At 36.7% G+C, this 17,144-nt stretch overlaps 1 protein-coding gene across 12 annotated transcripts in view; it reads right to left on the bottom strand.

The window, feature by feature from the left end:
- LOC137236385 (platelet binding protein GspB-like) overlaps positions 1–17,144 on the bottom strand; it is a 498,764-nt gene that overhangs the window by 19,670 nt on the left and 461,950 nt on the right. For 11 of the 12 annotated variants that reach the window (XM_067758931.1, XM_067758926.1, XM_067758935.1 and 8 more), the window contains one exon: positions 4,598–4,741. The exons of the other annotated variant lie outside the window; for it this stretch is intronic. In XM_067758931.1, coding sequence (XP_067615032.1) covers positions 4,598–4,741 — 144 coding nt within the window. The remainder of the gene's footprint in view (positions 1–4,597; positions 4,742–17,144) is intronic. 12 annotated transcript variants of the gene reach the window in all.

The raw sequence follows: 17,144 nt of genomic DNA, 5'->3' as shown, positions 1-17,144 counted from the left end.
AACTGAAATATGTGTCTATGTTTCACTTCAACACTAATTCTATGTATCACCTCTAAAAATGGTGTGTATCCACTATTCACCGCAAGCGATTCAGCTATATGTTATACGCTATGGCCACCAGAGGTTTGCGTCTCCGATTTTAGGTACACCCTGTTCTGTAGCTAGTTATTTAACCACTGCCGGTAGATGGGCCTCCAAACATTATCTAAGGGAGGATAAGCGTCTTTTTTACGCGCAAACGTAAACGTATATGCGTGTAAAAAAAACACGGCTTTAGTATATCTTAAAATTGTTTTTGTTTTTATCGGCCTATTGATAAATGATTCAGGTTCGATTCGAACTCAAGGCCAGAACAATAATCTTATCTAATATCTTAAAATGATATCTTCACGGTACCTAATCAAGCCCAAAATAATTTACTTTGTAGTTTGTATTTGCCTTGCCCATGCGGAAGATTCGTATATCATTCGTGTGACAGCAGCAAATGGGCAAATGCTTCTTTCAGAGCTGATATTTTGCCAAAAGGGAAACTAATTCGTTAGGATCGAAAAGTGAATGAAGCTCCGAAAAATTCTATTATTTCTCAAACAACTTTCACCCGCAACATCATTATATTGTAGTTCTTTTAAATTAGAAACATAATCAAGTTAACCGTAGTTCACGACATAGTTAAGAATCGATTATCACTGAAAGATGTGGTTCAATCTCAAAATGTTGTATGGAAAATTTGACGTAGTTCGGCACTTAGTTGGAGTTCGAATGACGAAGCGGAGATTGAACTACTAAATGTTACGTATGGACACTATGTTAAACTCTTGCCAAAATATAATGACCTCCAATCAATGATTTGTTTGCAAATATAATATTTGGACGTCAGAGATTCATTTTTCACAATGAAGTTGTGAAACATCGCTTTTGATAGTTTTCACAGCTGACATACAATCGTGTGGCCTCGAAACCTCTGGTGGGAGTGTGAACTAGTATCTTAAAACACGAAACCTCTGGTGGGAATCTGAACTAGTATCTTCAAACACGGTCGAGAACTAGCACCTACTGCCGCGGAAAAGGTTGATTTCATACCGCCGAAGCTTTCATCTCACTTTACTTATATTTGGATATAACATGACCGCCTAGCGCAAAGAAAACGGGGGAATACCAAATCCTTTGCGGCGCTCCAATGCGATCATCGTCATATATAATTCCGCAATTAAGGTTCTTCTTTTCAGTGCCAGTACAACGGCTTATCTCTGTTTGAAAAGCCAACTGGCAGGGTCATAAGTTAACTAAGGCCCACTTGCAGAACGGCAAGTTAATTTTTTTTAGCTCAGAGTAAATTAAAAAAATTTGTAAAAAATGTATGAGGTTAAGCCCTCATCCAGGGTAACTCTGAGTTAAAAAATTAGCTTGCCGTTCTGCAAGTGACCCTTAGGTGTAGCTTGAATTCGCACTGAAAAACCGAGCCTAAAGTCCGAGTTAAAGTTGACATAGTCATAACGCCATAGTCATAATCATATTTTTACTTATCCATATCAAATTGGCATCAGTTATTGGCGCCTTAACCTAAAAAACGTGAAAATTTCATAAAAATGAAGAAAACGCAAAAAATTACAAACATATGCCACAAAAAATAAGTCTCTTAGTCGAAACGTATCCAAAACAATAAATAAAATATACAAAAGCTAATATAAATTTTCCAACTCAAATATTTTTAGGTTATGGATATGGCGAAAAACCAATTGGCTGGCTATGGTATGGTTATGGCTTTAGCGTTATGGTATGGCACCATTAATCGATTACATTGATTTCCATAAGGTTGGTTCGATCAGCTGTTTTATCTGGTTATGGTTAGGTCACCATTAACTGGCCCTAAAGGCAGTTTTTTCTTGTGTCAAAAATCTACGCTAGTCTAGATTACTAGTTGTATAACTCCTATTTAATTTCCTGCGTTTATAAGGAGATTAAAGCAAATTAAGGCACATCCATAAGTACTTGAGTATGTAGAGTACATTTGTATTTATAGTGCATATGTGCACATTTGTTATTGCAAAAGCATGCATTCTCCTTCGTCTATTTGAGTACACATTTATTTATTTATTTTGCCAAATCATATGGCAGGTGGTGGTGGTGCAAGGCATTCAGCAAAGTTAAGTATGAAAAATAAATTTATTTTAATTAAATAAATACTTCAAAAATTTTAACAAAGATGCGCTCAGGCATAGAAAATTGTATGTAGTACATAAATATAGATGACTTAAAAACTAAGCAATTAGTATGCGATATGTGTATGTAAGTGTGTGCGTGAATGTGGTGCTGTAATATGAACAGTGATGTGCGTAGAAATAGAAACGGTGCTATCAAAGGATTTCATGTTGCAAACGACAACACTGCATTGACTTCATAAAAGCTAGTGTTAAGCTATACACTGTGACGACCGTAATAAGCCCCCAGCGGGTTAGGGGGTCAGAATATACTCGCGGTAGGTATGCCTGTAATAAGAGGCGACTAAAATACCAGATTCAAAGGGCTGTGTAGCGCAACCCTTCAGGTTGCCAGCGCAATATATAGCTTCTCCAAACCCAATTGTCAACCTCACCTATCCGCGGCGAATCCTGTTTCACTAACAGACGCGGCTCTGGCGGCCCCAAGCTTCTCATTGAACTTGGGGGTGGGGAGGGAGGGATGGCCTGAAGGTTTAATGCGGCCACATAAATCGTTCCCGAGATGGCCGGGCTAGCACCTTAATGGTGCTGTATTACCGGAGCGTGCCGGATCTGTATCCGACAAAGGACCGTCATATCGATAACACTCCCCAAAGCCTTCGGGGAGCAACCTTATCGCTACAACAAAAACAACGACCGTAATACCCAACGAATGGGTTCAATTGTCTACTTTTACACGGCGATGTCGATGACGGTAGCCAGTGCATTATTTCGCAACTCATTGTCAAGCGGTTCTATAGCAGACTATTCTTATTTAGTATCGCTTTTGCAAGATATCAATCAGTTTTAGATCGGGCATTCTGATTATGGAAAAGCAATTATCGATTGTCGATACTCCGAAGTATTTCATAACTACAGCTCTTGTAACCGGTGCAGATATGTAGAGAGTTACGAAATGTCTAGCTCTAGGACTGTCACTTTTTAGGATTGATGTGTAATTTTACTGTATATTTGAGGGAATGCAAAGCATTACTTTCAGTAAGTGTGAAAAACACTGCGCATCCGTAGACGGTGCCAGAAAATCACAGTTAATTAATCTTTAAAGTAATTTTAAAAAAGCTAAAGATTTTCTTTCTCGTAAAATTGTTTCAATTTTCAAAAATTAATACCTTGAAGTGCATGTAGAGTCCAGTTCTTTTGAAGTACATATAAAATAAAGTACTTCGAAAGTAAATGTACCGAACAGTACTTTAGAACCACACAAAAAGAACAGTAATTTAGAAAGTATGCAGGGTTTTGTTGTTGTAGCAGTGCTATGCTTTATTCAATAGGTGCAATCGCTCACAAATTGACATCAATATCCTCGAACGGGAGTCCAAGGAAACTTGCAGCTTCAACAGGGTTGAACTATAGGGATTAGGGTGCTACAGGCGTTGGTTCCACATTGCAATTGAAAAGATGGTTGGTATCATGTGCGCACACGTTACAAGCGGGACATAAATTGGGCACACCGGGGTTGATTCCGTATAAGTTTAACCTATTATAGTATCCAAATCGAAATTGAGCCAGAGTGACGCGCGTCTCGCTGGGGAGTTTGCTTACATCAAATACAAGCTTAGGGTATTTGTCTTTGAAAACGGGGTTCACCGGGAAATTGTTGGCATAGTAATTTTACGACTTTTTGTGAATGTCACTGATTGTCTGTTTGTGCTTCTTTTTCTTCATACGGCTGACTTCTTAAGTGCCGAATAGTTTCATAGTGCTTAGTGGGGTACAAACGGGTATCGTTAGACTCGACGATCGTGAGGAAATAAAACAGTATTATTTAAGCTCTAAAAGAATGTGTATTAATATCATACTCCCTCTTCCAGGGTGTACGGTGCAACAGCGCGTTTCCTTGCAACTTTGACTTGCCTTGAAGCATGCCGGATATTCTTCTACAGATTTGTCTATATATTGTTACGAATATTAGCAACACTAGTACCTCTAAGCGATGCTAAGCGGTGACTTGTACGCACATCAATAGATCAATCATTATGTCTACACATATGTACGTACACGCAGCGGAGAATAGACGCACAAACACATGCAGATATCTTAACTGAGATGCTCCCAAAAGTATGCAAATATATTTGTGGAAGTGTCGCTCACAAATACACGCGCATATGAGAAGCTATACACGTGCATCTGTAGTTATAATTTTATAGTAGTAACTAAGTAAATTCTGGAATATTGAGTACTAGGTACAAATATCAGAGCCTGGATTGCACTAGCAGGTTTGCCAAATTCATTAATACCAGGATAATGGTGCTATTTTAATGCACATCACTGTATGTATAAAAGTGATTTTAAGTATGCATGTGTGTAAGATTGTGCATGAGTGTATGTGTGTGTGTGTATAAATATAAAAAAATTTTATTACGTATAATATATTTTACCCAGAAGGCGACTATAATGCATAAACGCAGCATCGCAGAAATCACATTTGTAAAAACGTTCACCAGTATGTAGGCGCTTATGTTTGCGCAGATCTTTGTTGAGGTAAAATTTTCGTTTGCATACATCGCATTCAACGCTCGGCGCTATAAAGCATATTAAAATTTTGCAAAAAAGTTCGAAAATATTTTGGTTTGGAATTGGTAAAAGAATAAAGGCAAAAGATTAAATGGTTGTTTAAACTTTGTTTGTTTAATTTGGATGGGGTTAATTTTTGTTTATTTAAATTTTTAATTCAAAGTTTTAAATGAAATGAATTAAAAAAAATTTTTGTTTATTTACTCTTTCGAAAGTTTCATTCTTTTAATTTTTGTAAATTTTGTGATCGATATTATAAAACATAAAATATTTACATTTCGATTCAAGTGGATTTTTTTTACAGGCCGACAACCAATTTTGATTAATAAGGGTTAAATAATGATCATTCTGATTATATTTTTCTTTCTGGTTTAGCTGCTTTGTCATTTGGGTTTAATATTTGAACTTAAGTGTGTTTTAGTTGCCTTTTCAAATTTTTAAAGTTTAATTAGTAATGTTTAAATTTGTGTTAAATATTTTTTAAGTCTAAAAACTATTTTTATTTAGTCTATTCTTAAATTATTACCTATTTTAAAAGAAATTTTATATTTTTGAAATTTTTCGTTGAAATGCGTACTGCAATTCTTTGTTGTTTATATTAATTATTTTTAGTTCTTTTTTTAAATGTTTTATAAATAAAAAGTGTTTTGTTTTTAAGAAGCCGTTTCGATTTATTTAATGTTGTTTTTGTAGCATAACTTCGCTTTTAGGTCATAAATATTTAGTATTTTTTTAAATAATTTATAAAAAAATTATTAAAAACAAAAAAAAAGCACTTATGTAGCTTCAAATAAATTCAAATTAACTTCTACAATCTAAGATTTAGTATTTGAACTATTATTGCGAAAAAAAAAAATTCAAACTTAAAAACTACAAACAAAAAAAGGAAAACACAATTTTAAATTACTAAATATAAATATACTTTTGTTTAAAATCAGGGCATAAATAAGAAAATATTACATAACCTTAAATAAATGAAGCCAAATTTAGCTATTTGGTTTTCTTTAGTAAGTTAAGAAACCAAAATTTTTTCAATTACGGAAAAAAACTATGTAATATTAAATTACTAAAGCTAAGGTTAGGTTGAACTGGCCGGTCCGTATGGACCTTACATAGACTGAATGAGTCCATAGTGTTAACAGAAGTTTGTTTAACGACCAATCTGAAAAACCCTTCCAAAAACCAGAAGCTATGTTATAAAATTGGCAATTGCTCGATCGTTTTCTCCTACAAACCGCATTTCATACATCTGCTATCACTAACTAGACCTGATTTGAAAGCACGTAATGCCAGAAAATAATGTCCAGTCATAATACCCGTCATGAGCTTACAGTCCTCTCTTTTTAATGGCAATAGTAACTTTGTTAGTCTGAGGATGTAAGACCTGCGCATGCTCTTCGGCACTTATTGCTATGTCTGCGGTGCAAGCTTCGAGGGAAGCACCCTATTTAGCTAGCTCGTCACCTTTTTAATTCACATCTATTCGCATGTGTCCTGGAACCCTATCCCGATTCTTTCCGGGTATTGCTTACACTCTAGCACACATTTAGATCTTGTGCTATGCGACATTAATGACTGAATTGCTCTGCTTGGCTGTCAATATAAAAATTGTTGCGACTGCAGTTTAAGCTATTTACTTCCAGTGTTTCGACTGTTTTATTCCGGATTAGCGCAGTCCCTCCTTCTATTACTTTTACACCATCAGTGTAAACGTGTATCACCTCATCCGCCATGTTGGCACCCTTGAACCAACCATCCACCACTATTGTGGATCTAATATCCCCTTCCCAGCACACAAGTACGGAATAAGGTCGCCTGTTACTACGGCAGCATGGTTCTGCCCTCAGGCTGTCCCGAGGCATTGAGTCACGTTGCAGTTGTTAACACTATGTTTTTCGCCACCAGGTCAACAGGTGGAATGAGCAGAATGGCATACAGCGCGGCCGTCGGCGTCGTTTTCAGAGCACCCTTAATGCGAAGCATTGATAGTCTGCGTACCCTCTCTAATTTTTTGAGGTAGATTCTTTTTTGTGTGGCTTTCCACCAAACATGGACTACATTTTATAGGATAAGCTGCACAATCGCTGCGAATTCCCGTTTCGAGAGAGATGGCGATAATCCCCACGTACATTCCATCATTCATTTGCATGCATAAGATCCCCCATGCCAAGATATGACATCGAAGCCTTCTGCACTCTCTCCTCCACGTTGTGCCTCTACGTCAAGTTACTGTCTAGAATGATTTCTAGATACTTGGTAAAAGGTTTCTCCTGCAGGGTTACCCCTCTCAGCTCAGGCTCAATTCGGGACCTTATACGTCTCAGTAAACAGGTCCATGTCTGTCTTTCCCGCATTGCGGTCAATCAGATATTACATTCGCAGGTATGTATCTCCCAAAGCTCCGATAGATAAACAAGCTAATTGTTGGAAGGCCCTTTCCACTTATAACACCGTCATCTGCGCACGCCGTAAGTTAAGCGTATCTTATCGAACCGCATGAGTAGTTGGTCCAAGACCAGCGTCTACAAGAGAAACATTATTAATTCTATTTTGCCTTTCTGCTTTAATTTTACTCTCTTTGATATGCAAAAGTTGAAAAATTCCACTCAGAAAAAAATGTATTTATATTATGTAGATTAACTTCCAAGCCGTTAGTTCTAAATTGAATTAAATGTTTGATTTCTAAATCAATTAAGTCGTATTAGCAACTAAATTATAACAGGTTTCTTTTGCAAACAGGTTAGCTGTCATATGTTTAACCCTATGATGAGTCAGGTGTTCACAACAGCATGTTCACAAGCCTGATTATTAGTTTAAACGAACTAAAAAATTTATGTAAATTAAAACACGCATAAAAGAGCCGATGAGATTAAAACAAATACAAAAATTAAATAACAAATGCATGCAGAAATAACGGTAGCAGAGACCGGAAGCCAGGGAATTCCTTGAACTAGTGGTGCACATTCTGCGCAGTTAAATTCATGTGAGAACGCTGTGTAGTTGACAAGTTCACTGTTATAACACGCACACTTTGTGTAGTAATAAGTGTGAACCGTACAATGTTATTTCCGACACTGAGACAGTGATTGACACTACTTTGAAACATAGGTCTCATTATCTATTGCGAAACGAGCGCTCGTTTTGCCTCGTGTCTTTGCAACATATCATTGAGCACATGATTTCGGTTTACTCTTTGACATAACGTAAGGAACGAACGAAAATGGGGAGAATACCATTGCTAGACGAAACCCCTAAGAGACAATTTGTTCTCAATATAGAATGATGTCCTGTGACTGTGTTGGTTTGGCACCAGGTGTTCAAACGCATTTTAAGTTTTTATTTCGTGGGAGCGGAAACATGAAAGCTGTCTGTTTGGGGAGGTATCTTGCATAAACTCGTAGACAAGGTCTTAGATCTAGTTTAAATATAACGAGATTATCTTCATTTTCATACTTAACTTCTAAGCGGCAAATAAATAACTAGATATCCCTTGCAAATGTTCAATAATCGGAACTACGAACAAATTTTAGAGATACCAATTTCTTTTTCTGGACTTAGAACCATCTCAAGGATGTCATCTCTAGATGAAAGCACAAAATAAAAGTGAAACAAGCAAATTTGACAGCCAATAATCTCGTTCCTAAGGATAGGATATACATATGTGAACGAGTAGATTCATAACTGTGAATTTATTGTAGATTCGTGCATGTGTAAACATGGTCTTAGGTTCGATATACCTGCTGATAGTTCATAATGTAAGATTCTGAATTATTTCTCGTAACTCCAGAAACTGAACTGTGTATTTGTGCCATTATATTGCAATGTTTAGGATTGTGTTTCCTTACAATCTAAAAATATTTTTACAAAACTGGCTTTACTATTCACTTTGTGAGTGATCGCACTCACTGTTAACACAACAGCAGGCACCACACATCATGTACACTTAGGAGGTGTTTGACAACCTACAATTATATACTTAAAACAAACTTTTAAAATTTACATATTTAAAGGGCTGATATATTGTCTCAAAATGATGGCGAGACATGTTACAGAGTTCGTAAGAAAACAAACAGTTACTGTATGAGTAATGTTTTGATTCTTTATGCTCTTCTTTTGCATTGCTTCTAATGGTAACCTTAAGTGAATGTGTTAGAGCAAAGAGCCGTGCACACCATTTGTCAGATGTGCTAATTTATGCATTATCATATCTGACGCATGTAAAAATGTTTGTTTGAAAGCAATATGTCTTTGAAGAAAAAGTAAGTATAAGTTGAAGTGGCCGTCATTTGATGGGCAGGCATTTGAGATAAACGAGATGCGTTGTCTGCCACAAGAAAGGTAAATAATTCGAGTTAAATCAATTTGATTACTGTTTTGGAACATGCTTCCAAAGTATAATAAGACCGCAGTATAAGAAGGATACCTAGGCGGCTGAATGGGTTCTCTTCAGACTGTATCACTTCATCTCACGCACCGGTATCCTTTTAACATACACAACACTGCTCCCAAGTCTGACTATCTACAGGCAGACTACAACGGGCGAGCTCAGAAACTATGCATGCGGGAATATACCTGCAAAACGAAAGGAGAAACGTTACAAACCCTAAACTCGGTGCAGATTTGTGCTATTTTCCAGTGTGATTTGAAAGTGTACAACTTATTAGTGGCTAATGCTTTTGACTTAAGTGTGAGGAAGATAAACAAACACAGTTTGGAATCTAGGAAAATGGAGCGAAAATAAGCAAACGAAAAAGTGCTATGTGGGAACACTAATAAATGTGTAGCATACACCGGCACCCATTTTTACTCAACTATTACACAGCATAAACTCGACTGAAGGTTAGTGTAGCACAAAATACTAATTGTTGTTTATTTTAAGCTGGCAGTTCCTAGGTTTCGCTTAATCTGCATAATCTTAAGAGTTTCAAAAAATGTCTATCACTCACTCACTCCTCCTCTCTTCTTTTTCTCCTCATATTTTTTACGTCCTCTCCAACCGGAAAAGTTCTCTCTGTCCTCATCTCTTTTGCTGCTTTTCTCACATGTGGTATATCTTTCAAACTCCCTTTTAACTTTGTCTTTTCGCGATTTCTGAATATAATCCGATTAAATGTTTGAAAAATACACCCGAAGCACTGAGACCAGCTCTGAAACATCTGAATCTCGAGTTGAACTTTTCAGCCCGGTAACCTTGCTCACACTATATGCTTTTACGTCTCTCTCTCCCTCTGGCTATACACCAGCAACCTCCCATTCTCTCTTCCTCTTCGTTCTCCCACACTTCCACAATCCATAAATATGACTTTTTGAATGGGTCGGGATTTTCTCTGCTTTCAATTAAATCATCAAAATTTGAAGAACCTACACGCCAAATTTCTATAAAATGAGTGCAGACAACTCGCGTCCATCTAGAATATGCATCTTTTTTGTATTTGGTTTATAAACACCACACCACACCACGAGATTACACGCGCCTCACCTCATTATATATATTTATGTAGTTTTTCAGTAAGTTCAAAAGCGCCACTCAAGGCTGTACGGAAGGAAGAAAGTAAAAAAAAGCGATAATAAATTATAAAGAAAAAATTTTTTAACCAAGATCTTTATTTTACACGCTTGTTTAGCTTCTTTATAAAACTACCCAAAGTAACAAATCACAAAAAAATAACAATAACAACAGAATCTGATTATAATTCGCGTCAGACAAACAGCGAGTGAATGAAAGACTGCATAAAATAATAGAAACAAAAAACGCAAAGCGGAGGACCAAGAAAAACAAACGTTAAAATAAAAATAAAAAATTAACAAGGATATTGTGTTACACAACATATTTAAGCATGTGTATGTTTTTAAATGTGTTTCTTTGCTTGTATGTTTGGGTGTATGTTCATATTCGGTTGCGCCTGGAGGGCGTACATACAGAAAAACCTGCATACTTATGTATAAAAAAAAAATACATATTAACATAAATTACCCCTCCAACGCATATGTAAACATTCTGCAGCAAGTATCTATGTAACAAGGCTCTAAAGCTTGAATACCCTATCGGAAAAAGCAGACAGTTTTAAATGTACCTAGACACACAAAAAGGAACTGATCTGAGTGGTTCATGAAATTGTTTACAAAGAAACCTTCTTTCAAATGTTTTAAGCATTTTTGATCCAAAAATGCTGTCACAGGGACCCTTAAATTCTCTCACAAAATGGAACTGGAGCTGAAATGTATTCAAGGCAACTTCAGGTAAGTTAAACGTAGTCGACTCAAACAGTGCCTTCCAGGCAGCTCCTGTATAGTATGGTACCAGAAATCAACGTAACGATGTTTGTCGAGGTCTTAAAAACACTAGGATCATGCGGATATCGTGCGGAGATGTTGAGCCTCCCTGGCATCTATAAGACATTTAAATGTATACCTTTATTGTGTCCTGAGGCATAGCGATATTGAAGAGGAGGAATTTGCCGCTCCGATATTAGGGCAACGAAGTCGCTGTGGAGCAATCGAGTTGATTGCGAGGACTCAAGGTCCTTATGGCCATGTTTGGATAGGAAAGAAACTAGTTTCATTATCAAGCTAAAGAAATCTGCAGTGAGTACTTACAGGTTTTCAGAAGTCATTGCGCTATTGCACCAATGATCGAACGGTGGTGCACACCAACAAGCGTCCTCTGCAAAAGCGGTCAGGATTAGAAGGAAAAGGAGCCGATACAATCTGTCTGAGGTTGATAAAGTAAATCTTTCACTCCTACTTAAGTTCATTAGTGAAAGCAAGTGGTTCGTGGGTACCATTGGGAGGTAATATGGTTGTATGAACGTGCCGCCACCCGGTACTCACTGGGGGCTTTCATAATGGAAAAAAATGTCTCTGAGTGAAAGTGGAAGTAATTCCCACGCACGCTCTCTTAACCTGACCTAACCTAACCTTGGTTGAACCTCCTTTATTCCAAAGTTTTCAAATTTCTATAATTTAATTATATGAGTTAGCCGGGGATTGCCCGTATCGCTTTTAAATGTATGAAAACATTTATTTCAAGCAATTTTTAATTTTATAATTTATTTAATAATTTGGGAAAAATTTAAACAACGTGACATCAGGACGGACAAGGCGACAGCTGTTTCGATTATAACTTGTAAATCTCTTCAAAGCCTTTTCTCCCGGGAGTGGGAGTCGAAACCGCACTCTTACGATAGTTGAAATGGTTATAAACGCTTTCAGCTACGTCATGCCTTAGTTGTTGTAAAATATTTATATAATTTAAATTTGGAGCATTTTTTTATTGTTACAAACTTTGTTCTAAATACTTTTTTTTTTCATTTAAGTAACAATTTTTGTTAAATATAAGATTATATTTTTATTAATTTTAATTTCTAGGTTTGTTTCAAATTTTCTTTAAATATAAGCTTCGTTTTAAAAACTTTTTTTTTCAAATTTAAAAGAAATGGATCGATCTGCGCAGCTATGGCGGGTGTCCGAAAAATTTTCTATTCCAAAATTAAAAAATTATTTTTCAATTATTGAAAAATCCAAAAACAAAAAACTATAAAAATCATACAAATTATTGTCATAAGGCTTGTGCTCGAATCGAACCTGAAAAATTTTAAAGCAAAAACTAAAATATTTTTTAAACAAAACCAAACATTTAAATAAAGAATATAAATTTAAAATAATATAAAACTACCATTTTTTTGTGAGCCACTGTGCAGTAAAGCAGTAAAGATATACCGCGTTGGCGAATGTTTACAATTTTTCGTTTTCTGAGAAAATATATAAGTATGTTTATTTTCAATTGCATGTACATGTATGTATGTACAAATATATGGATGTCTGTTTACAGTTTCCTTTTTCATTATAAATAAGGGGATTTTATTGCAATCCAATAACTTCTAACATCAAACTGCACATTCATACGCACATGTGTGTGCAATATCCATTCCAACATACAGATGTATACATTATCATAATTTTTTTGTTCGTTTTTTTTGTTTCGAATTCGAAATAATAATAAACTATGAATATGTCTTATTTGCTTGAAAGGGGTCGGCGTGGTCGTCCGATGCGTGAAGTGCTATTTGGGTGCGTAAAAGGGGCGTCAACGTTTAATGGATGTTCGGGTGTGCTAAACGAAGGGTTAGATTATTTGATATGTTGATTTGGTAATTGAATTACAACAACACATTGGCTTGAGTGTATTATTACGTTGTTTTTTTACATTTTTATTATTCCCCGCATTTGGTGAAGTGCATTTATAAATAATTGTAAATAATATACGGCATACTCTTTAAATAACGACGCTCTTTGCACTCGCACTACGCAGCAACAGAAAAACGTCAACAAAGAAATATTTGTCTATAAAAAAAAAAAAACAATGTAAAATAAAAGCATTGCCATATCTGATTGCATAACAAAAAACCTAAAGCATACAAGAAAAAAATTAAAAAAACACAATGTCAATTCTACGCGACCAAACAACAAAGCCTTTTTTCGATTAGGTAATTGAAGGATAACTCCTTTGAGAGTAATCAAATACGCCACTTGACCATACCACAGTATCTAAAATTTATTAGAGCATACTTTATAGGTAATGCATTTGTTATTGTTATATTGTTTTTAAAAGGAAAACTTCAAAGGGTCGAACATATTAAAAGGGCACCAATTTTCAAAATTTGTTCACCTTTAAATTTTTCATGTTTTGTTTGAAGCGATTTAATAAAGCAAATTGTTTTGAAAATTTATTGACTGAACGTAAAAAATTAGTAAGCTAATATAAGCATATACATATGTAGCTAGTGGAATGGATAAGATTAGGTTAGGTTGAACTGGCCGGTCAATAAAGACCTCACATCGAGTGAATGTGTTCATGATGTTGCCAGATTTGTTTGACGACCAAACGAAAGAAATTCCAATTTGTTACCAGGATTTCTGTTATAAAACAACTTCGTCCACTTAGCAGTTACTAAAAGTGTTTTGGGACCTATGTAGCTTAAATTCTGCCCCGAAAACTGGCAAATATGCCTCCTCTAGTAGCTGGTGCCTTGAACTCGCGTGCGCAGCACACGTACAGCGAATGTTCTCAACCGTTTCCTGCTGTAGCTCGCACTTTCTGTATCTGCTCTTACTGACGATGCCTAATTTAAAAGCACGCGGCGCCAAAAGGTAGTGTCTAGTTAGTATGCCTATCATGAGCCGTAAATCTTCTATCTTTAGAGAAATTAGGAACTTTGTTAGTCTAATGCCGTGGGATCAAATGATATTTCCTGCTTGATGGATCGTTTGAAACTCTTGTCTACTTTTGATTTTTCCAGACTGACACGTCTACCGAATCGAGTGCTGTAGCCTCCTTTGCATCATCGGCACTTTCGTATTAACTTAATTTGTGGAATAACCTTTCCCTTAACAAAACGGTAAATAGATCCCTAATTAAGTTTTAAGGCATTTTGAAATTTTTAAGAAAATTTATATTTAAAAATTAAAAGCTTTCAGCAGCTTTCACAGCAAGCTTTTATTGAAACATGATACATATGACGTCGTTTCATTAAAAAAGTGTTACCGGCGCTTCGAGGTGTTTAAAAAGTTTTTTAAACCCAACATCGTTGTTTTGAGAAAGTTTTAAGCTTTGTAAAAAGCTTTAACTTTCCTGAACGACTTCAAGGAAAAGGAAATCACAATATCACGAAGAACGCATTCTCTCAGATTTTTAAAACGGAATATATGTAAGTACACATATAACTTTTGTGGGAAAGCTTTAAGTGACTTGAAAGCCCTTGATCAGCTACTTTAGAAAAAATATTTACAGCAATGCACTCGATCTTCCTAAATATCTACAAAGCTAGCGCCTAAGCAAAGATTCAGGGTACCTGAACGCTTTTGGACCTAAAACCCGTATCATGATTTACAATCCGTGTCCGAAATTTGACTACTTTTTTCCAAATTCAATTGATAGCAAGAAACCCTGCGTAAGATGACATAAAAAATGAGTTTTAAGCTACCAGTCTTATGTCCTTTCTCCTCAAAACCCTTGCTAAACATTTAGGAATCCACATTAAATAAATTATCCACGGAGACAGCTTTCGTTTCTATTAACACAAAGATAGAAAAGGGGATCATCGATTTTTCTCGACATAGAAAGAGCATTTAACAACCAATATCAGCAAGTCGTAATGGAGTCCCTACTAAATATGGGGCTAGATCGGCCACTTGTGGAGTTCGTGGAGCAATATCTAACCATTAAATCTGGGATGCTTCTCCCAAATAGGTGTGTTTAGTATGGATCTTAATGATGAACTCCTTACTTCTAAAGCTAGAAAGAGCTGGTCGCCAAATCAACGCATGCGCCTATGGTCTAGTCTTACCAAGCAACAAGCTAGTGCAAATCGCAGTGAATCTCGTTGTAAACTGATTACGTTAAATCAAGCCTGTGTAAAGGGCGAATTAATGGTGACTTATAACCATAAAGCCATAACCAGATAAAACAGCTGATCGAACCAACCTTATGGAAACCAAAGTAATCGAGTTAGCGTTATGGTATGGCACCATTACGGTAGGTTCGATCAGCTGTTTTATCTGGTTATGGCTTTATGGTTATAAGTAATTTTTACCATTAATTTGCCCTTAAATCTTGCGAAGGCTAAAATTGTTTTATAGCGAAGGTGCGAATATATACTATTATTCAAGCCACCTCTATAAAATACATTGGAGCTCAAATTATCGCAGAGTGGCTTTAGACTATAAACACATACGGAAATGTTACGCCTATAAAGGAGCGGTGCATAGATTGTGGAGCTCGAAACTTTACAGAGTACACAGGTTGTACAGCAGAGCTACTCTTTCGACTGAAACAATTTACTACACCAGCTATGGTTTGTATACTCACAAACGGAGATACGTAGCGCACGTCAGCTGACACGATCTATCTTATGAAAATGCCATGCAATTGAAAACTCGCCGACGTGCGGTATGGGCAATCGATGGGCAGTTTCAAAAACAAAATTTAACGAAATTAACCCGTTGCGGAACAGTGTTCATCCTGTTGTTGTTGTTGCTGTTTTTGTAGCGATAAGGACAATCCCCGAAGGCCTTGGGAGTGTTATCGATGTTGATGGTCCTTTGCCGGATGCAGAACCGGTACGTTCCGGTAACAAGCACCATAAAAGTACTAGCCCGACCATCTCGGGAACGATTTGGTAAGACCAAATGCAACCTTCTAGGCTATCCCGCCTCTGCCACCCCCTAGATCCATCAGGAGTTCGGGGTCGCCAGAGCCTCGGCTGTTAATGAAACAGGATTCGCCACGGATAGGTGAGGTTAACTATTGGGTTGGAGAAGCTATATATTGCGTTGGCAACCCGTTTGAGAGGGTTGCGCTGCACAACCACTTGAATAAATTTGGTATTTTAATTGCCTCTTACGACAGCCATACCTACCACGGGTATATACTAAGCCTCCTAACACGCTGGGGGTCAGTGTTCCTCCTCGGGCGTATGTCGGTCAATTCAAAAGCTAAAGCTAGGAGAACACTGGAACCCACTCGAACTTAGTCTCGCATCAAGGGGATAAGAGCTAGGTTTCTGATGAATCTTGAACGCTTCTACCTGGGCCTAAGATTCTTATATTCATAATCCACTGTCTGCGGCTAGTAGCGCAAGGGTCATCTGCTTTAACTTCTTGAAAATGTTCTGAGCGAGCGAACTGCTTTGAAATCAAATCAGTTAAATCAAACATCGCGTGAGGGAGTTAATGAGTTCAAAAAAACGATAAAATTATGTATTGTTCAATTACAACGCATGTGCACAAACCATGTAAATATTGGTGCATTTTATTGCGTGGTCGTAAAACGTATGTATTTATGTATGTATGTGTATGCACCTACAAGTGTGTATAGCAAACTTTCAACAGCACTCTCATTATATTCTTTCGCCTCAAATATTCAAGAGTATTGTGCATTGTTCTTCACCGAAGTCTAAAATTAGAAAGGGCAATGACAGCTCGACGGGTGTCTCCACCACAATGGCGCTGTAGAAGTTACTTGAGCTGTTAAGCGCACAAATTCAGTTTTTATTTCAACAGCGCTATTTCAGAACAATTTCATAGCGATTAAAAACAACAATTGCAGCGTCGTTACATTAATGTGCAATTCTTTTTGAGGTTACGCTAAGACGCGCAATGCCACCGCAACATGTATTGTGTTGTTGTGTGCATCTTCATTATTAAAGCGACGACTTAATTAAAGGCGACAACAACAACAACAACAGCAATAGCAACTGTGATGCGCTGAATGCTAACGAAAGGTGTCTAATACAACACAAAAGCCACAAAACCCACAAAGCCGTGAGGCATTTGGAGTGAACAAAAAAAAAGAAGAAAATAAAATAAACGTAGACCCCCTCTGAACGGAAGAGGTAAATGTTACGGACGGAA

This window comes from Eurosta solidaginis, chromosome 1, assembly GCF_040869045.1.
Source record: "Eurosta solidaginis isolate ZX-2024a chromosome 1, ASM4086904v1, whole genome shotgun sequence".
Taxonomy (NCBI): Eukaryota; Metazoa; Arthropoda; class Insecta; order Diptera; family Tephritidae; genus Eurosta; species Eurosta solidaginis.
Note: the sequence above shows the minus strand (reverse complement) of the source record. Positions and strands in the feature narration are given on the sequence as shown.